The sequence below is a fragment of the Castanea sativa genome, chromosome 1 (genome assembly GCF_040712315.1).
Source record: "Castanea sativa cultivar Marrone di Chiusa Pesio chromosome 1, ASM4071231v1".
In the NCBI taxonomy this organism is placed as follows: domain Eukaryota; kingdom Viridiplantae; phylum Streptophyta; class Magnoliopsida; order Fagales; family Fagaceae; genus Castanea; species Castanea sativa.
This window is the reverse complement of record NC_134013.1, coordinates 32,022,216-32,046,328: the sequence shown is the minus strand read 5'-3', so window position 1 is coordinate 32,046,328 and position 24,113 is coordinate 32,022,216. Positions and strand designations below refer to the sequence as shown.

Below are 24,113 nucleotides of genomic sequence, written 5' to 3'. Positions count from 1 at the left end.
CACAAGCATTGATGTTACAAGTCGGCGGTATGAAAATGACCCTTTTATACTTCCTAGTCAAGCGAGACAAGTTTTCTACCTTCGAGATACCAAATTGGGTGAACCTTGGAAAATTGTGCAATCCATCCAACATAGGGGAGTGTTTGATGTCCCGTGTTCGGTGTGGAGAATCCAATGATAATACAGAAGATAGTGACGCATTTCAACAAGAAGCGATTGTTGATGTTGTCTCTGTCAATGTTGATGACAATATTATTGAGTATTGTATGGGTGATGTTGAAACTGAGGTTGTTCTTGAAGGTGGAACTTTAGGAGATGCTAATCAAAATGAAGTGCATGACATACCTGATGTTGATCTTGATATAGATTATGATATGTAGAGTTCATAATAATTGTCTTAAATGTTGTGTGTTTGTCTTAAAGTTTTATGTTTGTCTAAGTAACAATTTTTTTAAAGTTTTGTACTTATCTTGAACTTGATATGGATATTGATGTGGCCATTTTTTGTGTTGAGGTTTTAGCAATTGTGTTCAAACTTAGCACTTGTGAATTGCTTGATATGGATAATGGTATAGACTATGATATGTAAAGTTAGTAGTAATTGTTATTGAGATGTTTTGTACTTATCTTAAACTTGATATGAATATTGATGTGATCTGTACTTATCTTGAACTTGATATGGATATTGATGTAATCATTTATTGTGTTGAGTTAGTAGCAATTGTATTCAAATTTTGCACTTGTGAATTGCTTGATATGGATAATGGTGTAGACTATAATGTTAAGTTAGTAGCAATTGTGCTTATCTTTCATGTCAATACATAGTTTCAAAAAATGCCCAAAAAGGCCAAATACGCTCATAATATACCAAGGTATGAGATGACAAGATTGGATAGAATGAGGCAAAACCAAGAGAGAATTGATGCTTTGGGATTGAAGCACATCTCAACTTCTCTAAAGGATTCTGCTCAGTCCAATTGTGCAAAAGGGAAAAGAAGTAGAGCTAGTGTTATGGTAGATGATGATTATGTACCAACTATTGGTGACGATGACAATGATGATGAGTCATCTAATTCTATAACCCATAAGGTACAATAGATGTTCCATAGGGTACAATAGATGATAATAATTTTGTTCCATTATTTGTAATGACTTTGTTGTTTCATTAAATGTATGTTTGTTAGTTACAGATGGCACCGGGACGGCTTACACGCTCGCGAGGTGAGACATCTATTCCGGTGGTCCAATCTACGGTTCAATCTACGGAAACACCTCCTAAGGCAAATCCTCTTGCCCAAAGTTCTTCTAGTGCAGAGGCACAGGCTACCGATGCATTAACTAGCACGACTGGTAATTACATAGAGATTATACTTCACTTAATTTACTATTAAGATTATACTTCACTTAATTTAACATTGATAATGTTTAAATAGGATTGGCTAGCAGAAATACCCGTGGAACAACACGAGGTATAGCAGTACGGGCACTTGTTGAAAAAAGTGGTAAGCTGCCAGTATGTATAGCTGCAGAGTACGATGCTCGTGTTGGGAAGAATGCGTGCAAGCTTGTCAATCAAATTGGCGTACAAGTGCGAAGTAATTTGTCTAATTACAATGTGAAAAATTGGAAAAGTGTTGATGTTGCTACTAGAGATGTGGCGCTTCAAAATATAGCGGTAAATTTACATTGATAACGTCTAACTTGTCTTTGTTTTCATTAAGCATATTAAATTTATATAATAATATTTTTATAATACATATACACTTCATTTTACAGGATCAGTTTGAGCTATACGAAGATTCCAACTTGGTAACAAAAGCATTAAATACAAAATGTGGAAGATTATTGAGTTGCAACTCCAACAAGTTGCATCAAACTTATAAAAAGCTTGTAGAATCTCATGGTGCTGACTATGCAAGAAGCCACCTGCCAAAGAATGCCACACTTGAGCAGTGGGCTGGACTCATTGATGGGAAATGGACTAATAAGGATTGGCTGGTAAATTATTTATGCGTATATTTTTATTATCCAATGTTTACTATATTATGTTGTCAAATGATTAACTTAATACTTAGATGAAGTAAATGTATATTGTTTTATTCATGATTTAATAAGTATCTTGAATGTTTTGTATTAGGAAAAATCAAGAAAGAACTCTGAAAATAGGAAGAAAACTTCAGGCAAACATAGATGCGGGACAAAGGCACTTGCTGTTAGGGTTGATGAGGAGGTGAATGTTTTTTTCATTTCCTTAAACCTCGATATATTACATGTTGTGATTAATTAACTATATCTATCTAACTCTCGAATGTTAATTAATCAGACAAATAATAATAGCGGTCAAGTTCCTGAATTGGCAAAAATTTTCAAAGATGTTCATTTCAATCCAAATACGAATATGTGGATACACCATGAGGATGAAGTGACATATGTATGTGTAGCATTCCATCCCTATCATTCCATTTCTATCATGTTTGTAAAGCTATAACATATGTAGTATTAATGTTGTGATTGTTTGTTTCTTTCTCTCTTTTAAATGATAGGAAACTATTCTTAAAGTGCAAGAGGATCATTGTCAAGATCCTAATGCAATTCCCCTTACACAAGAGGAGATTTCAAACTTGGTTTTTAAGAAGAAGTCTGGTATTGTAAAAGGACTTGGCATGAGACCTTCTTCTTCTCTAGTAACCACCGCTTCATCTAATTCCTCGGTGGAGTATATCCAACGGCTAGAAAATGAGATAATTGAGCTCAAAGAGGCAAGAGCTAGGGACCAAGATGAGCGAGTTAGGGACCAAGAGGAGCGAGTTAGGGAGCGAGCTAGGGAGCAAGAGGCACGAGCTAAGGAGCAAGAGGCACGTGCTAAGCAAGAAGAGGTCCAACAGAATATTCTTAACTTTTTGAGGAGCAAGGGTTATGATGATGCTCTTACCTATGGGGGTGGTTCATCTTCAAGTTAAAACACTTATTGGTTAGTACTTTATATTACATTTGAAAATCTATATTTGCTTTCTACAACTTATAAATTAGGAGTTGTGATTTTAATTCATTGGTGTGGCTACTCTTAATGCATTGTTAGAAATGTTTCTTATAACATAGTTAATGTTTTTACTTTAAGATTTTAATGTAGTATTGTTTTTATATTTGTGCAGATTTCTTATTGGTGGCTTTTAGGAGATTTACTTTTGGCATTACTTGAAGACATATGAGGACATCTTTCATTAGTTCAAACGCATGATTATGCTACACTTTTTGTATTGTTATAAAACATCTTGAGTTATTGTATGTATTGCAAACTTTTATTGTATGGAAGTTGTTTGAATTGGATGCTTCTTTTATTTTTTACTTGTGGAATGTATAGATCATTTTTTATAAATGTGTTGTTCAAATTTGAGGTTTTAATAATGTAATGACAGGTTACAGGTTAATATCAAAGCTATGAAAAAAATAAAAACAGGAAATAAGTTTTAGCGACGAATTTTTTCGTCACAAATATTGCAACAAAAAATTGTTTTAGTGACGAAATATTTCGTCACTAAATGTAGCAAAATTTTTTAAGAAATGGTTTTAGTGACGAAAATTTTCGTCACTATATGTGCGTGGATTTTCTTAAAAATAGTTTTAGTGACGAATTTTTTCGTCGCTATATGTACCCGAAAATAGTTTTAGTGACGAAATTATTCGTCACTAAATATCAATTTAATAAACTGAAGTGTTTTTAGTGACGAAATATTTTCGTCACTGCATAGTGTTTTTAGCGAGGAAAACATTTAGCGACGAAATATTTTCGTCGCTAAAAGTTTTTTCTTTTTAAAACAAATCAGACTTTTAGTGACAAAAATTTTCGTCGCTAGGACTTTTAGCGACGGGGTTTCAGCGACGAAATGAGTTTCGTCACTAAAAGTTCGATTTCGTCGCTAAAGGTTCTTAGTGACGAAAAACTAGACTTTTAGTGACGAATTTTTTCCTCACTAAAAATACATTTTGTTGTAGTGTATAAACAAGTCTCCACACTTGTTTTGTTAGCATCACCTTATTAAAATTTTCCAAATCCTTGAAGCACATACCTCCTGCATTTTTTGGTTAACACAATAATTCCCAGCTCTTCCAATGAATTTTCCTCTATTCATCCCGTTGCCCCTGGCGAAATTTCTAGATTAACATATCTATCTCATGGCAAAGATCAATAGGGAGTTTGAAGCAACTCATCGCAAAAGTTGGGGTAGCTTGCACCACAGATTTTAGTAAAATTTCTCTACTTGCTTGGGACAATAGCTTTTCCTTCCAACCTTGCAACTTATTCCAAACTCACTCCTTGTTGTAGTTTAGGCTTGCTTTCTTTTTTCCCCCCACTACTGCTGGTAAACCCAAGTATTTTTCATATTCTTTTACTTCCAAAATCCTGCAATAGATTTTGTATTTCCTCCTTTTGATCATCTGAAACACACTTACTAAAAAATAAGGTAGTCTTTTCTTAATTTAATTGTTGCCCTGAAGCTTTTTCGTACAATGACAACATTCCCTGAATAGTATTCAATTCATCCAAGTTTGCATGATAAAACAATAAGCTATCATCAGCAAAAAATAAATGAGAAATGCGAGGGCCATTCTTACAAAGAGAGAAGCCTATGATTTTGTTGTCTTTTGCTGCCTTCTAAAGCATCCTATTGAGGCCTTCAAAACAAAGCAAAAAAAGATATGGAGATAGAGGATCCCCTTGTCTGATCTCTCGAGATGGTTTAATGTCCCCTTTTGGCTCCCCATTAACTAGTATGGAGTATGACATTGAATTGATACATTCAAAAATTAGGGATATCCACTTCTCACAAAAGCCCATCTTCTCCCTTATTTTCATAAAAAATTTCCACTCCACCCTATCATACGCTTTGCTCATGTCAAGATCAAGAGCCATAAATTCTGCTTTTTTTTACTTCTGATTTTTCTTGTGGTGCAAGGTCTCAAAGGCTACCAGGATATTGTCCGAGATAGATTTATTAGACTGAAAAGCACTTTGGGTTAAAGAAATCAGTTGGGGCAGAATTTTCTTCAACCTATTTGTTGCAACTTTAGAAACAATCTTGTAGATGATGCTACACAAAGCTATAGGTCTATATTCAGGAACCTTTGTAGGATTTTTTGTTTTGGGAATGAGAGTTATAGAACTGTGGTTTATTGAGGATGGAAAAGAACTTGAATTCAAGCAATTTAACATTGCTCCTGCTACTTCATCTCCAACACATGGCCAGAAATGCTAGAAAAAAATTGGTGGCAACCTGTCGGGTCCCAGGGCCTTCAAGGGATCCATTTGCTTCAAAACCTCTTCAACTCCTGCTCTTGTGAATTCACCAGACAACATCTGATTCATCTCCTTTGTGACAACCTGTGGGGTTGATTCCAAGGCTTCATCTATTCTTCCTGGATTTTCAGAGGTAAACAAATTTTGATAGAAGTTGATCAAAATCTTAGCTATTTCCTCTTCATTCGAGCATATGCTGCCACTTGAATTTTCCAATGCCTCAATTTTATTCCTCTTGAATCGGTGAGATGCTTTAGTAGAAGAATTAAGTATTTTGATCACCCTCATGCAGCCAAAGAGTTCTAGTGCGTTGCTTCCATATATTTTCTTCCTTAATTAGCAAGCCATTTATCTCCCTTTTCAATCTGAAAACCTGATCCATGGTCCCACCCCTAATGGCACGCTCCTCAGCTATCCTTAATTGCTCCTTTTTTTCTTTCAATTTCTCAATACATTTCCAAATTCCATCCGACTTCACTAGCTCAATTTTGATTAATAGAATTTTATCTTGCCTTCCACCACCTCCATTGGTCGACCATGACCAGTTTGTACCCAAGCCGATTCAACTACTTCTCTACACCCCTCATCCTCCATCCACATATATTCAAATCTCCATGGTTTTTTCACTTTTCTAGGAATACCCTAAGGCATAATTATTATTTGTTTATGGTCTGATGATCCACACTCCAAGTGAACTACCTTAGTTGTTGGGAATTTTGATAGCCAGTCCATTGTTGCAACTGCTCTATCAAGCCTCTCCCACACTGTGAAGCATTCTCTGTGACCATTGCACCATGTGAACTTACCCCCAATGTATCCCAAGTCCTTGAACCCACATTCATCACGAAATTCTTGCATCTGCCTCTCTGATCTTGCCTTTCCCCCTTGCTTCTCATTAGATCGAACAATTTTGTTAAAGTCCCTTGCGCAAATCTACGGACTAGAATGTCTTGTCCTTTGTTCTCTCAGTTTTCTCCACGACACATGATGATTATTTGTATCAGGCTCATAATAAAATCCAGTGAACCACCATTCGTCCTCCTTGCCTTTGTTAACAATCGAATCAATATGGTTTGGAGAAAAAGTGTCAAAAAGAAATGTCACAATCCACTTTCCAAAAAACCACCTCTCCCCCTCCTCCGCCTTCCCTGGAAACTTCAATCATTCCACCAAACTTGTAACGTGCACGAAGTTCTTCTGGCCTTGCTTTTTCCAACCATATCTTGGCCGAAAACACGATTGAAAGATCTTGTGCCCGGATTATGTCACCGAGCCCTTGATCTATCAGCCTCCTCCAAAGCTAAGGAGCGTCCCTTTCTCCCATCAGAAACTAATCTTCGTTTGCTGATAAAGTCATAGAGCCTCTCATCCTCATAATACCTTTTTGTTTTTTTGAATATCGTCTATTACAACCCCTGCTGCTGTTGTTTCTTCTCTTATTACCCTCTCCCACGTAGCTTTCTTTTGTTTTTCAGTTTTTGTACTCACCTCATTGGTTATTAAAATATTCCCCAAAACCTTTTGGGGGGCGTGAGGTTAAAGTACCTCACTTGACTTTGCAAAATATCAGAGACCAAGGAGTTTTGTGATAGAGGAAGATCTTTAAATGCCTTCCTTATCAGGACCAGGAGGATCACATACCATATTAGGATTAAATTCCTCATTGTGGAAATTTCTCTCTCTTTTATCAATGCTAATCAATTCACACTCAATTTTAGAACTCTCCGCTTCAATCACATCTCCCCGAATCACTCTCTTGCCAGCTAGTTTTTCCGAAATAGTTTCTTCAGCACACGTCTTAAGTTTTGTAATCGCTAGCTAAAATCTCGGGATTTTAAAATTTTTTTCACCCTGTAACCACAACATTTATGTCTTCATTAATACCCTCATTCTGATCCTTTGAATTCTCCGTCGCCGGAGCTGCTCTTTCCTCCGCTAATTTCCCCGCAACCCCTTGGCTGTTTTCCTTCATGAGCTTTCTTTTTCTGGCTTCGTAGTACCCTGGAACCACCACCACCGAATTTCTAATACTCGGGGAAGAAGAAGCTCTAATCCACGGCCCGTAGGCTTGATCATCTTGTGTTATGTACCTTCACTTTCAGTCCATAAATCACAGTCCTTGTCAAAGTGATTTAAACACCCACACCAATAACACATATTAGGCAAGTGTTCATATTTGAAAGTCACCCATCCCTCTGAATCATCCTCCAAAGCAAACCTCCTCCCCCTGCTTAGTGGTTGCGATATGTCAACTTTAACTCAGACCCTAAGAAAACTTCCTTGTTCTACATCAGATGAAGTTGTGGATTTATCAACTTCACTAATGGAATCACATAGCTCTTCCGCAACCTCCCTGTTCAGATACCGAATAGGAATATTGTGTACTTGAACCCACAAAGACACATAATCAAAAACCAAGTCATGAACTGGCATGCTCTTATCATCAGTGGCGGCACCACGTACCCTGACCTGAGAAATAAAAAAAATTATATATAATAATTAAAAATTTTCATTTGTTTACCTTTAAAAAAAATTAGGAACACCCTCAATCAAAATTAGGAACACCTTCAAATAAAAAAAAAATTTTATTTGTTCTATTTTCAAGCCAAAAAAAAAAAAAAAAAAAATTGAACTAAAATCTGGAAAAAAAAAAAAAAAAAATTTGTAACAGGCAAGCCCACCAGGAAAAAAAGCCTAATATGCTGAAAATAGAAACCCATAGATTCTCAACAAAAAAAGAAAAAGAAAAAGAAAAAGAAAAAACTGATCGGTATAAGACTGATTGGTGCAATAGCCCATCAAACCACGAATTCTCAACAAATATAATAATAATAATTTTATAAACTTAATACGTATACCCATTACCCAATCATATTTTAAACTAAAACAATTCCTAACCTAATAAGAGCCTCACGTCCTCACTTCTCAGCAGCAGCAGCGACTCAACAAGGCAGCAACAACAACACTAAACACCCAGAGCAACTTTGCGACGGCGAGATCGGAGATTGACTTGGCCCAAATTAGAGATTGCGAGATTGGCGATGACAAAAGTGAGATCGGGGAAGAAAAACCTTAGCCTTCAACGTGTTGCGGCGGCGCCGCCCCTGATCTCAGGCAACATCAAGGTATTTCAGTTCTCTTTCCTTTTCCCTCTCTCTCTCTCTCTCTCTCTCTCTCTCTCTCTCTCTCTCTCTCTCTCTCTCTCTCTTATACTCACAATGGCGGAGTTATGGCCCAAGGGGGCCACGGCCCCCCCTAATTTTTTTTTTGAATTTTTAGGAATGTAACTTACGAGCTTGACAATTTCTTGTCTCAAATCTGTGTTCTGAGAAAGTATTAGGAGTAGGAAACTTATTTTTTCTTTTCTTTGAGTTGTTTTCTAAAGCCTTCTAGTGCTTCACGGATTTCTAAGGCCAAAAATACTTTATTATTTGTTCTAATCCTAGAGGACCACACGTGTATGGTTTTAAAACTATACTCTATAAAAGCAAAAGGTGATCTCAGTTACTTCCAGCTAGGTACGTGGCTTATCGGCTTTCATTCTCTTGTCTGACTTGTGTTGTGAGTCTTTTGACTTAGACTTATTTTTGACAATATAAATTGCTTAGCTTTTGTCTTTTTGTGTAAATGTATGTAAATATAAAAATATGTAATTGTGTTGAAATTGCTGATCGGTTCTTGTCTCTTAGTGTGGGGTGGATGGGGTCATGACATGGAATTGGGGTAGTGGTCTATGGTCCCTTAAAAGTAAGTGAATACACATTATAAAAGACACAAAAAAAAAACATATTAAGTAGTTTTGCAGTGGGTTGAGTCGGGTGGATGATGCATATTTTTAGTCTTTATATTGTGCAAAGAAAATTAAATTGTGTGATGTGTACTATATTGTGTAATTTATGCTTCTTTAAGGATCACCTTGAAAAATATTTCTAGAACCGCCACTATTTACCGAAACACCTCGAAACGCTCAAAATAGACTGGAATGACCCGAAATTTTTACGAAGTTGAATAGGGTGGGTTACTGTTCTGGTTTGCTTACCGACACAGTATTTTCTGGCCATTGTAACTGGAACGGAATGAAATTAATAACATTGCATCAAATCTAATTACCTAAAGGCTAAAAAGAAATAAGATTGTGTAATTTATACTTCCTAAGGAACACCCTGAACAAATTTCCTGGAGCCGCCACTGCTTATCATATCGTTGCACTTCCTGATCATTATAAAAAATAAAGAAAATAATGTGATCCCCCACATTACGAACTTTAAAATCATTGACTAACTTCCATATCGAACTGAAGGTCTTCATAATTGCTTCCATGTTTAAGGCACGCTTTGTCAAAAACTTTGCAGCAATGACAAAATCTGAACTGCTTTTCTCCTTAATGCAGATGTACCCTACCCCGTTCACGGTCATTTAGGGAAAGAGTACTCTAATGCTTTGTCAAACTCTCCATTACCTAACAAGAATTGAGCTACACTACCAAAACAAAACAAGGCAGTAAGAACTCTCTGTGTTTCCCACGATCCCAAAAAGAAATACCCCACAAACCCTACAGATAATCGTGTTATTTGAGGAACTAAAAATCCTTAACAGAAAGGTACGACAATTCTACAGCCTAAGGGAAGTTTTGTGGAAGCCAGCTTCCTTAGCGTCAGAGAAACTCTTTTAAGCTTAGTGCAATCCGATTTATCCCACTTGATTAAACCAACACAAGCACTTTGTGTTGGTTTTTCATGGGTGGATGGATTGAGTAGTTTTGTTTATTTTATTATTATTATTTTTTAAAGCTTAGGTTGACCAGATTTTGGCTATCCATGGTTTAAATGGGTTTTTGTTCTACTTGCCACTCGACTCAAAGAGTTTGTGTTTAGAAAGTGCTAACCCATTTTTGAGATTTTACTCACGCTAAATTATGATATGATATAAATTTAACTGATCAAGGCCAAACTTAGCTCGCGCGAGGAGCGCACACTTAGAATAACAGAGCTTGACCTTAGCTTTACCATGAGGATGGTCAGCTTAAATGTGAGAGTAGTAAACATGCATCCTAAAATCTTATCATTACAACTGTCACCCTATAATTATCATAACAATAAAATTCAGTATAACAATTCCTCATAATTGAAAAATTATATAATACTCCGAAAGTACAATAATATTATATTCCCTGGTGGGTTTCAACATGTAAAACACACGCGGGTTTATAAAAAGCTAGAATAACTCTTTAGTCATGATTTTAGTAAAAAAAAATACAAGTGTGTGTAAGAGTTATATCCTTTACTCAGATAATTAAGTGCACTTCTGCTTCAAATTCAGGAATGGTAACGGGTTGTTTTTGAAAAATAATAACTATATTATGAATAGTGTGTATGCTGCCGCTAGCTCACATGAGTGAATGCATACAACCGCTCTATGAGATATCCCTTCCTGTAAAAACTGCAATTGTGACAAGAACGAAGGTCTATCTCAATTCTCAATCAATACTAGCTGATCGATACCTTCCGAAATGAAGCATCTAATAGACTAGTTAAGAAGTTAGCTGGACACCTTATTTACAGTGGTAATCTAAAAAATCACCAGTTTTGGCTTGGATCACACTATTAGATTGATAAGCATCAACTATAAGCCCAAGCATATGAATAAATTTACTAATGATAAGTAAATAGAAAAAAAAAAATGTCCAACACGTGGGATCCTCAGCAACTGCGGTTGCTAAACCTTAATGGTGCTATATAATCATACAAATGGTTAATGCTAATTTCATTGTACACAGTGGTGGAGTCAGAAATTTTTATTAGGGGTGCCAAACTAATTATAATAAAATTCTCTTTTCTAACCCTTAACTATGTAAAGTTGTAACCTACATTCTTTCATAGTTCCAAATCATTAATAATTAATTTTGAATAACAGTCTTTCATGGTATTAAAATTTTCTCATAAATTATTATTAATACTTTCTTTGAAAACATAATTATTTTTTAATTTGTTTTTAAAGATTATAGTGTATGGTATCAATATCTTTACGGTAAACTATTCTAAAATATAACTAAAAATTTTCTACCACTAGAATGTTTGCCAAAGCTTGATGAAATAATTAACAATAATTGACGTAACATTACTTTCACATGAACTAACTATATTTTCCCTAGTACAGTAGTACGTAGTCACAATCGATAAATTTAGAGTTGTAATAAAAATTATGATACACATATTGTATCATAAGACTTTTAATATTATATAAATAAAATAGAATAATTTAATATAAAATAAAATAATATAACCTAAGTTACTAGTGCAAGCAAGCCGCAAACAATCAGATGTATTTAATCAAAGAAAAGAAGATGTTGGAAAACACTAGAGTGTAAAAGTAAAACATATAACACAAACACATAGAAGAGATACCAAAGGAGCACAATGGAGGCTAGATTTGCATCCTCATTTGCAGATTTCCAAGTATTGACTGGAGCTCATCGGACGGCAAGGACCAAGGGCACAATTGAGCTAATGATGTTAGGTTCTAAAAGTTTAGAACAATTAGCAAATCGTGAACACAAATTTGTCTAGATATAGATTTTAGAGTCTATATGTATTTTTAAACAATGCTCAAGGTGATACAAGTCATGATTCAAGAATGTATAAGCTACAGAAAGAAGAGTTCAGAAACTGCCTGGTTTGATCGATCGAAAAACAGACTCGATCGATCGAAATATGGGTTTGCAGAATTTTAAGTTTGGCCCAACAGTAGTTCAAGCCCAAAAAGGATTAGGGTTTCAAATCTACTTCTTCTAGTATATAAAGGAAACCTTAAACAAGTTTTTAAAAGGCTTTTCAGAGAGAAATGAGTGTGCCTCTTTTGTAGATCTAGGGTTTTGTACCCAAAAACTTTCTAGAGTCTTTGTTAAGTTGTGTGATGAATCTTTTGTGAGATTTGAGAGATGTTTACCTTCATACACACACATAGAACTATTAAGATCAAGATTCACATCAAGAACTTGATGATCGCTTCAGTTGCTGCTTAAAGAACTTAAAGAAGATCTGAAACCTTTGAGTGGAATCTCAAAATCACATGTAGGAGAACTTGTGGTTGCAGCAGATCAAGAAAAGAAGTAGTCCGAGGACTTGGAGCTATCACGTGGTCGTGGTAGTAAGTTTTATATATGAGGTAGCAATAGGATGTTAGTAGTCTAAGTTTTATTGTAAAAACTTCAATTCTTTCTTAGTGAATCTGTTTTTACCTTGAGGATAGCTAGGTTAAATCCTCCTCAAGTTTTTTATCGGTTTAATTTTCCTGGGTCATCAGATCTTTGTGTTCTTTATATTTTCCGCATTATATTTGTTTTACATATATTGGTTTAACCTAGGTTCAATTAACAAACTTGTTAATTAACTTGGCTTTAATATTAGGTTAAACATATTGTGTTAAGGGGTCTAAAACTTTATAAGTGGTATCATAGCATATCAAAGTTGATTAACACAAACTTGTTAATCATATCAAAGTTGTTCCTGTTTGTCAGATCCCTTAAAACTTTGAGTTAAGGGGTCTAAAACTTTACAAGGGGTTTAAACCTATTGCTAGTGTGCAAAAGAATAAAAAAAATTTTTTTTTGTGCCTACATGTCACCTTTGTGGTATTGTTGATCATATTAGACCAAATTGTTCTTTGTTGAGGCAAAAACCAAAATTTGAGACTAGATTTGCTGTTAGGAATACTGTTGTTCCTTAAGTTGATCCTGTTTGTCACTTTTGTGGTGTCTCCGATCACATTCGTCCTAATTGTCATAAATAAAAATTTAAACATTCTGCATTTCAATCTAGGATATGTGATGATATTTTTCCTGCCATAAGTCCAAATAAATTGTTTCATATGCTTTTGAAAAATTTAAGCTTGTTGGCTTGTGAAAGGAAATTGCAAGATTTTAGTCTTTCTCAGAAGATTGGTGTAATCCGTCAAATACATTCTAGTTCTTATGGTTTTTCACCTATAAAGCCAAAGACTTATGCTATATGGGTGAGAAAAGATTTGCTAAGGTGAGTGTTGTTTACTTGTCCTTGATTTAATTCTTTCAATTAATTGTGGATATGTTTTCTTTTAGTTTTTGGTTGTTTTATTTTGTTAGGTTGTTTTGTTTTAAAAAAAAAATCCAAAAAAATTGAAAATTTTCAAAAAGACAAAAATATTTTATTTTGAGTCTTGTTTTATTTTTCTTGAGGGTTACATGAATTATGATATCTCTTTCTTGATTTAGAACATACTTGAGATTGTAGAGAAACTTGAATAGTATGTATTGCTCAACTAAGTGCATGATTATTTTGAGATAAATATGATTTTGTACTAGTTTGTACATGTACTCATGGGTTAATTAAGAAATTGATATTTCTTGTTTGTGTACCCTCTATAGCTTAGTTAAGCACTGTCATGCATTGCATTTGCATTTTTAATCATTTAGCATAATATGTGCTTTTAGTTTTGGTCATAAAATATTTTTTGAAACCAAAAAGATTTTTATTTCTTTTTTATTACACATTATGGATATGTAGTTAAGGCTGACTATGTTATCTTTACATAACATATTTGTGTACCTTGTTAGTTTGGATGAGTTTATTTTTTCTGCATTTTGCTAGTTTTAGCTATGTAGAGCATGTTGTGTGGAAGTTGTTTATAGTTTTTGATCACATGATCTTAATTTTGAAGTCACGTGCTTTTGATTGTTAGGACTAGAACTTAATGAGAAAGGCGTAATTAACTAATCTTACCATCGTTTACTAGCCAATTATGAACACCTTAGTGCATATTGTAAGATTTTGTACTCGAGAAAGTGTAGCACATGCACAAAAGGAATATAAGGTGTAGCCTCAGATTAATAATAAAATTGGTGTGTACATTATTGGACTATAATAAAGATGACACAAATAAATAAAATTGGTGTGTATATTATCTGGTTTAAATATCAATTTAACAATGAAATAAAATTGGTGTGTACATTATGAGGCAAAATAAAAAGAAACTTACATGATTGTAAACTTATTTTCTTGGAGATGTGAGAATTATATGATGTAACTCTTTAGGTTAGAGTCTCTTTCAAACTTGTGTAATGAATAATGTAGAAATTGTGATTGATTACTATCTACATATCATCTCACATGTATTTCATGCTATTACTGGTTGCACAAACTACACAAGTTATTCTTTACTAAACTTAGTACATGATATTGTGTGTGAATTTGTTTTGACCATTTAAGATTATATATTCTATGATTTTGATACAAAATATGTTCAATGGTTGAAAATTTGGGGTAAAAAGGATTGAAAACCTTGTTTTTGAAGTTCTGGGTTGAAAACAAATGTTCTTGAAAAACTTTTCAACACATTCTCATGCATTTCATTCATGAAATTATTTGAATTGATTAGTGTTTTCTGCATAAACTTCTGTAGTTTTTCAAAAAAATTCAAATTTCTAGAATTTCGATCGATCAAATGTGATTTTTGACCGATCAAAAATTCCTTGATTTTTAACCATTGCTCTCGGGTTGGCTTGATTGGTGTTCGATCGATGCTTGATTGTCGAAACTGGAAAATTTTCAATTTTTAAGTTTTTGACCAAATTGTTTTTTTCATGCATCATTTGTATTTAGGATTCACATGCATTGCTTTGTTTTATTTATCCATCTTGCAGTTTTGCAGACATAATATGCATACACTTTGCTAAATTGGGTACTCAGCTTGATTTAAAAATTGATTGATTAATTTTTGAGTTTTGTACAGTTTAGTATATGATGTTTTTGATGTGTGAACTACTGGAAATTGAGAATTAAAAAAAAAAAAAAAGATATGATGGATAATACTGTGCAAATATCTTATCTACTTGATTTGAGTTCAAACATCATCTGTTTATGGGTCACATAGTGTCAAGTTTGCATTTATTGAAAGAGATAATATTTGTGTTCATGTATAAACTCAATTTTTTTATAAAAGTTAGGTTTGTGTGTTTTTACTTTTTCCCAAAACTATTTTTTCCCAAAACATGTTTTGTTTTTCCTATTTTTATAGGGGGAGAAAGATGTTTTTAAAACCTATGCTATTCATAGGGTGAGTTGTTTCCTTGATTCTCTATTTCCTCTTATCCTTTGTTGCGTATGTTTTCTATTTACTCTTTGATTGGGTTATCTTTGTCAATACATGACAAAAAAATGGGAGAAATATATGAAATTTGGAAATTTTTTTAAAAATGTTTTGCTTAGGGGGAGATGAAATTGTTTTTGAAAGGGGGAGACGATAAAAGTTTTTGATGTATCTAACTTAGGGGGAGAGTTAGTTTACTTTTGTTTTTATATTGTGTTTCATATTGGTTTCCTTGTATCTTCCACACATGCGTTTATGATTCGTTTAGTGTTTCAGGAATTTATAAGTTAATTTATTCAAATTTGCTGTCTACTTTTGCAACTGATAGATAGTAGTTAAGTTGAATTGTAATTTGGGCAATAATGTGTAATTGGGCATTTTATTGTATTGGGTTGTTCTTGTATTTGAGCATTTTATATTGTATGTAAGTTTTGTCATGAGTTGCCAAAGGGAGAGATTGTTAGGTTCTAAAAGTTTAGAACAATTGACAAATTGTGAACACAAACTTGTCTAGATATAGATCCTAGAGTCTATAGGTATTATTAGACAATGCTCAAGGTGATACAAGTCAAGATTCAAGAATGTACAAGTTGCAGAAAGAAGAGTTCAGAAAGTGCCTGGTTCGATCGATCGAAAGACAAGCTTGACTGATTGAAATACGGGTCTGCAGAATTATAAGTTTGGCCCAACAACAATTCAAGCCCAAAAAGGATTAGGGTTTCAGATCTACTTCTTCTAGAATATAAAGGAAACCCTAAGTATGTTTTTAAAAGGCTTTTCAGAGAGAGAAGATTGTGCCTCTTTTGTAGATCTAGGGTTTTGTACCCAAAAACTCTCTATTGTCTTTGTGAAGTTGTGTGATGAATTTTTTGTGAGGTCTGAGAGATGTTTATCTTTATACACACATATAGAGCTATCAAGATCAAGATTCACATCAAGAACTTGATAATCACTTCAGTTGTTGCTTAAAGAACTTAAAAAAGATCTGAAACCTTTGAGTGGAGTCTCAAAATCACAAGTAAGAGAACTTATGGTTGTAGCAGATCAAGGAAAGAAGTAGTCCTTGTCATGGTAGTAAGTTTTGTACACGAGGTAGTAATAAGATATTAGTGGTCTAAGTCTTATTGTAAAAACTTCAATTCTTTCTTAGAAGATTTGTTTTTACCTTGAGGATAGTTAGGTTAAATCCTCCCCAGGTTTTTTTACTGGTTTTGTTTTCTTGGGTCATCGGATCTTTGTGTTCTTTATATTTTCCATATTATATTTGTTTTACACATATTTGTTTAATCTAGGTTCAATTAACAAACTTGTTAATCAACTTGGCTTAATATTATGTTAAAAATATTGTGTTAAAGGGTCTAAAACTTTACAAACGGCAAGAGGCGGCGGTGTAAGATTTTTCTTTTTGGCGAAACTACACTATTGGTCCTTCAAGTTTACCCTATGAGCACAATTAGTCTCTCAAATTCCAAGTGAGTGTTATTAGTCATTTGATAATAGCTTAGTTTTGCATATTTATATCATTATTAGAAAACATTATCATACTTATTTTGAGTTAATTCATGCATTTTATAGTTGGTTTTGGAATAATGTTGAATAATCAATTTTGTACTTAATAATTGAATTTTAATGCATGAATTTGTCCTATGTAGGATAATGAAATTAAATAAGTGAATTTGTGCAAAGAAAAAAGCTAATGGACTTTACTTTTATAAGGGCCTTGATGAAGTCAAAGAAGACCATCCCAATTAAATTCAAGTCCAATTGGAGTAAGAAATCAAAGGAAATTTGCACCAAATTCAAGTCCAATTCGGATTAAGATTCCAGCCTGTACACCAGTTAGTATTTGGAGTATAACCTTCGGCTCAGATGTCCAATCGAGATGATTTAAGTTGGAATGGAAAGCTAACTTAAAGGAATACAACTTTGTAGTTTACCAAAAGTATAAATTCTAAAGTTAAATGGGCCAAAAACGTCAGTAAAGTGAAGCCTAAATGAGAATTTAACTTGTAATAGGATTTCTTAACCTATTTAAAGACTCTTTAGGGCAAAATTCAGGGGAGGATCTACCGTAGAACATAATTTAGGTTTTCTTAAAATTTCTTCATAGTTTTTAGAGTTTTATTTGTGTTGTGGCTTGCTAGAAGCCTTGCTAAGGCAAGGAGTGAAACTCAACTGTTTATTGGTATGTTCTTAACAATTATTTATTGGTTTTAATACTTATGCTTTTATGTTTTTGATTGTTTTGCTCATCTAGAAAAATATTTAGTTTTGCATAATTCTTTGATTTATTGTAGACTCCAAGCACGTTAAATGCTTAGTATTCCCTGCTAACTAATTCATTAGTTTTGTTTTGCCTAAAATCAATCAATTTCATGAAACTACCTTAGACAATTAATTCTTGAGTTCTTTTATTGTTTAATCATTTGATTAAGATCATCCTTCGTATGAATTTTAGTTGAGTTGTAAAATAAATATTGTTAAGACAACCAATAGATGTGTTGTGTGTGGATCCCTAATCCTTAACGCCTTAAAATATTGTCATTTTCTCTCAATTTAAATTACCTTTACTAAACCATCAAAAATCTCTTCAATTAAACTTTATTATTTTAGTTTTATTCTCTCATGGTTTGCTAATCAATTCCCTTTTTCCTGTAAATTTGACCTTGAACTTATCAAATTATTACTTCACGACAATCCTGCACTTGGGACCATTATTTAAGTCACAGCATCCGTCAACTTTCAAAGATAAGCATTATTAATCCTTTTGTTAACTGTTGTTAATGTAACTGTCCATGTGACTAACGGAATAGTGATGTAGCATCTTTTTAAGTGATGTGGTTATTTTTTATTAAAATATTATAAAACACACTTAACACGTCAAAAACACATGAACTTAGTTACTTGACCCATTTCCTAATTGGTATTACACCAAATCAAGGGTTGTCCTACCTCCACATAGCCACTGATACCCCACCACTCATCCTCCCCTCTCCGGCCAACCCTCTTAGCATTGCAAGGGTTTTCCTCTCTTCGCATTGCAAGTGAAAGATTGTTTTATATTGTTATCTGTATTCCCCTTCACGAAACACACACGATTGATGCCATTATTAGGAAAACAACCACAATCAAGATTACATTCTCAAATTGTGGCCAAATGCATTTTACACCATCTCCTTGACTCGATGATTAAACAAACTTTCTCACTGATTATGATAGAAATGAAAAAGATATAAACATATCTACAAAACCATGGTGAGCTTTCAGATAACCCAACAATCTGACATTTATATTGAAATCGACTTGTTACTTGCTGGGTTTGGCACTCGCACTATTTGAAGCTTTCCCTTGGCCCTTTGGACAATATTTCTCCTAAAAATAAAAAGAGAATGAGAAATCAAAAAGGGCGAGAGATAATCTATCCAGGTCCAGCAATTGAGAGGGAGGTTGAGCGGGGGTATCAATGGTCGGAGAGGGGAGGACGAGAGGATTGGTCGGAGAGGGGACAATGAGTGGGGAGGAAAAGAGCAATAACTGAGAGAGTTGGCTGGAGAGGGAAGAATGAACGGTGGGGTATCAATGGTTGTGCAACGGGAGGACGACCCTTGATGTGGGTAATACTAGTTAGAAAATGGGTAAGGTTCATGAGCTTCTGACGTGTTAAGTGTGTTTTATAATATTTTAGTAAAAAATTACCACATCACTTAAAAAGATGGCACATCACTCTACCGTTAGCCACATGGATATTTACATTAATGGAAGTTAATAAAAGGACTAATAGTTCTTATCTTTGAAACTTTCAGGGCCTAATAGCACTTATTTAAAATTTAAGAGACTAATTGCACTCACAAGATAAACTTAAGGAATTGATAGTGTTGTTTCACCTTTTTTTTTTTTTTTTTTTTTTCATTCTAGTAAACAGCAGCTATGAGAGCGTATATAGGGATTTTCTTGTGTATTTGGATTTTGGAGGAGTGTTGATTTACATTGAATAGAGTCCTAATTTTGAAGGGTCAAATGCTTTTTTTATTTTGGAAAATTTTTCAAAATTTTTCTGAGTGTTTTGTAAACCAGTTTTAGAAGTTGAATTTTAGAAATAATAATCTAGTATTTATTTCCTAAAAAATCTTAGGGGGGCAGGAAGTCAATTTTTTGTAAAATTTTGGATCTTTTTTTTTTGCCACTGTTAATGGAAATTTTCAAAAAATAGGAGCGGCATGGCCCCCCTCTCTAGCTCCACCCTCGTTGTACACCAAAAATCCCATTAGAGATCTCAAGGACAACGAATACCTCTAGAAGCATAACAAATCTTTGCTTTCAATACAAATTCATTCATCCTGTTCCTGAAGGGAGAGACCATCTAGAGAAGTCAACAATCTCACGCTGGCCACGTTTCGTGAATAAATATATCTTTAACTTAGTCAGGTTTTCCAGGAAGCTCTAGTTGAATTATTAATCACCCATCAGAGATCAGACACATATAAATAGCACCTACTTTGCTGCCATTTCCATAAACCACTCCAAGCATCCTAACGTTCTCCTTTTACACAAAGAACTAGCACAAAGAAATAGAAAAGAACATTTGTATTTTCAAATTGCAGGGCAGAAAAATGGCAGAGAAAATGAACCAGCAGGAGTACCCATTGGCACCAGCAACTAGGCAGTCCAGAAGTGATGAAGAGTCTGGCACTTTAAGATCAGAGGAGCTCAAGCGAAAGAAAAGGATCAAGTTGGCCATATATATTGCTGCTTTTGCTGTGTTTCAGACCATTGTCATCTTGGTGTTTGCACTCACTGTGATGCGTGTTAAGACCCCTAAGGTCAGGTTGGGCACTGATGTCACGTTCCAGAACTTCATAACTGGAACCCAAGCATCACCTTCCTTTGACTTGAGCTTCACAACCCAAGTTGGAGTTAAGAACACAAACTTTGGTCCCTACAAATTTGATAGCACCATTGCCACGTTCATGTACCAAGGTGTCACAGTGGGGCAAGTCACTATTCCTAAGGGTAAGGCTGGGCTGCGTTCGACCAAAAAAGTTAGTGTCATAGTTAATGTGAATTCAAATGCCCTGTCAAGCACTGCTACTCTTGGAAGTGAGTTAGGTGCTGGTGTATTAACTCTGAACAGCCAGGCCAAACTTAGCGGAAGAGTGGAATTGATGTTTGTGATGAAGAAGAAGAAGTCCGCCGAAATGAATTGCACGATGACAATTGAAGTGTCAACAAAGGCGATCCAATCTATGAGTTGCGAGTAAACATGTTTCTTTTTGTTAAATTCTATTTTCTTTTTCTTGTTTTGCTGGATTTGTTGTTCTTATTATAAATTTATTATTTGTGGGAGTGCTGGCATTGTCACAATTTACTAGGAGAGTACAAATTTCTTCTTTCTTTTTTCCCTTGTGTAAAACGCCAGAGCTTTATAAATAATTTATAAATGATAGGAGCTATAAATCATATTCCTTCGAAATATATACTTTCCTGATTGATATATCTACACGAGAGGTCCAAATTATCAAATGAGTGATTAAAAATCATCGTTAGAGTGAATCATATTTATAGCATGTTTTCGAACTCGGATCGGGCCGTACGGTCTGATCTGGTTAACCGTGAATCTCTTGTAAATATAGTTTTTTTAATCCTAAGAACCAATCTATGCCAAAAAAGCACAAAACTATTCGAACTGCGATCCAATAACACGGTTCTTAGAACTGTAACCAATTCACAAAATCATATTCCTTCGAAATATATACTTTCCTGATTGATATATCTACACGAGAGGTCCAAATTATCAAATGAGTGATAAAAAATCATCGTTAGAGTGAATCATATTTATAGCATGTTTTCGAACTCGGACTAGGCCGTACGGTCTGATCTGGTTAACCGTGAATCTCTTGTAAATATAGTTTTTTTAATCTTAAGAACCAATTTATGCCAAAAAAGCATGAAACTATTCGAACCGCGATCCAATAACATGGTTCTTAGAACTGTAACCAATTCACACGGTTTGAACGGTTCCTTACTTTCCTTTGAATTTGTACACCAAAAACCTCAAAAAAAGAAATAAAAAAAAGAAGAAAAAGAAACAAAATCGTTTAGTTCCACTCTATATACTGGGAAGCAACGGTCATTTCGAAAATATTAGGAAACATTTCAGATTTCGGCGGGAAAAAGTAATTCAGCCGGCAAAGAAAAAGAAAGGAAACTGTATAATTAAATAAAATAACACACATGAGCTTCTTCACCATTTGCTACATTTTTCTGGTGAAACTACTTATGCCGTCCTACCCTTGTCTTTCGAAGAGCATATGTCTTTGTGTTTCTTCTTCTTCTTCTTCTTCAGTGAAGACTAGAGTCACAGACCCTCTATTTCTTTTTCTTTTTCCTTTTTTTTTTTGTTGATAAAAATAGACCCTTTATTTTTGTTCTGTGTAGTGTGTATTTCTTTTTCTTTTTAACGTAGTTGTGTCTTGTTGTTAAGTATGCAGTGTTCATTGTGCCTAGCGCCTACATTTGGCTTGCTGAGCCACCCACCCACGTGTTTTGATTGCACAATTCAACTTTAATTTAAACTTTTGTACTGTAACTGCCATGACTCTGTCAACATGAAACAAAGTTTTTTATCTATCTATACTACTATTTAAGAGATTTCCCTTATTTGAGATTCTCATTTTTTTGTTTAAAAATACCCCTACACCTTTATGTTTAAGTAAAGATAAGACTAAAGGACAATTCATTAAAAATACAATTTTAATTCCTACTAAAACATTGCCTAAAAAATAAGGCCATTCTCCTGTTGATTTTCAAATTACTTTTTCCATATATAAATTACTTTCTCAAAATAAAAATTATATATATAAAATAAAAATATAGGTTTTGTTTTTTTTTGCAATAAATTATGACCACTAAGCACAACGTTTTCACTTTTTTTTTCTCATTTATCAAGACTTAAACGTTTCTCTCTCTCTCTCTCTCTCTCTCTCTCTCTCTCTCTCTCTCTCTCTCTCTCTCTCCTTTCTTCTAGATTATAATCCCACATTTTTTATTTTTGGTTGTTGTTTATATTTTTTCAAATCTCCTCTTCCTTATTTTTGAATTATTGAAAAAAATGTGATTTTTAATGTACTCCCTTTCTCTTTTTAATGATTTATTTATTTTTATTTATGTTAGTGTTTGAATTGTTTTCTCTACACATCAGTTTTGTAAGGACACAATTTGCACCTAAGCCCAAAGAACATAAAAGGAATAAGCCCAAAAAGCCAAATACAATGAATTTGTATAGTGTGTGTTAGAAATCTAGTTTCTTATGAGCTTAGCTAACAACGGTAGTGGCCCAAGATCACAAAACAATATTAATGGACTAATTTTTATGATGAAAAATTGTCCTCAGACTCAAGCCGAGGAGTTGGTTCTTATATTTCTTTCTTCTTAAGGACAAATTACAAAAATATTCAGTCTGAAGTGTTCTCTCTCTTTCTCTCCCGATCCCCCTCTTTTGGGGTGTTCCTTTTCTCTTATACTTCTCTCTCTCTCTCTCTCTCTCTAGCCAAAAACCTCTTCTTCCACAGAAACAACCAAAATAGCAAGATGGAAAGACATTGAAGAGAGAGAAGTAGATGAAAAGAAAATGAACGAAGAGATTTATGAAGACTTACTCTAGGAAGAAAAATCTCCTCGGACTAGTTCTTGGTAATTGTGAGGGCATGTGTAGACTGGGAAGTTTTGCAGGTTTGTTGTATGAGTATTGAAGTGGGGAGAATGATTTGATTAGATGATATTTATATTAAAGGACGTTTACAAGCAGGAAAATTCCCGCCTGGGTTCCAGCAGAGTTCTCAACTGTTGGATCCGCATCGCACTATAGAACGTGGGGGACATAAAGCCGTAGAAATTTAATGAGGGAGTGTCTCGTAAGCCGAAGCGTTAGGTACGAGCCTTGGGCAGTTAAAAAGACATTCGTGTAGTTAGAAGATATGTGCAATGGGCATAGAGTGATTTTGGTTGTATCGAAATTCTCCTTTCTTACCGAGGAGCCTAAAAGAAGAATCTCGAGGGGCTATTGTGGGGGAGATGGGCCAAGGAATGTATATTTATGTGCATAATGGGCTGGAGGCCCGAGCCGAGGACATTAAGCGGTCTGAAGATGAATAAACATCTTACTAAGGGTCTGTGTTAATTTATAAAGAAGCGAGGTTTGATCGTGATTATCCGAGAAGTTGGTCCGAAGAGGAATGTCTCCTCGAATCAGCTAGGCAGAGTTCGAAATGAGTTATCTGGCATCCAGAGGCAATATCCCATGAGACTCTGTTGATAAGGATGTGCAACATAGGGGTATAGGACAAAGGAAAACCATGAAGTATCTAAAGAAAAAGCTGTTGTCACCGCATTGAATGCTATGCAACTAATTCTCTGGCCGCATTAATGAGGAAGTGATGCCTGAGTAGCAGTGTTCAGCTTTATGGCTATCTTTAAAAGTTTCAGGAAGGTATTGATGGGACAAGTATCCTGACCGGCAATTAATCTGATCCATACGTGGTGGATAGAGAGAGGAGAAAGAGAAGAGGAACACCCCAAAAGAGGGGGATCGGGAGAGAAAGAGAGAGAACACTTCAGACTGAATATCTTTGTAATCCGTCCTCAAGAAGAAAGAAATATAAGAACCAGCTCCTCGGCTTGAGTCCGAGGACAATTTTTC

At 34.5% G+C, this 24,113-nt stretch overlaps 1 protein-coding gene and 1 long non-coding RNA gene across 2 annotated transcripts; both read left to right on the top strand.

Annotated features, from left to right (window-relative positions):
- Positions 1–713: 713 nt before the first annotated feature.
- On the top strand, positions 714–1,623 carry LOC142631760 (uncharacterized). Its single transcript, XR_012843661.1, has 2 exons — positions 714–1,350; positions 1,434–1,623. It is a non-coding gene; the product is annotated as an uncharacterized LOC142631760 (long non-coding RNA).
- Positions 1,624–19,941: 18,318 nt separating this feature from the next.
- LOC142622171 (late embryogenesis abundant protein At1g64065-like) lies at positions 19,942–20,880 on the top strand. The gene has a single exon (XM_075795603.1). The coding sequence runs from the start codon at positions 20,029–20,031 to the stop codon at positions 20,674–20,676; it is 648 nt and encodes a 215-aa protein (XP_075651718.1). The 5' UTR covers positions 19,942–20,028; the 3' UTR covers positions 20,677–20,880.
- Positions 20,881–24,113: the final 3,233 nt, after the last annotated feature.

Coding starts and splice junctions, on each gene's coding strand:
- LOC142622171 (XM_075795603.1), top strand. CDS start 20,029: ATGGCAGAGAAAATGAACCAGCAGGAGTACCCATTGGCACCAGCAACT.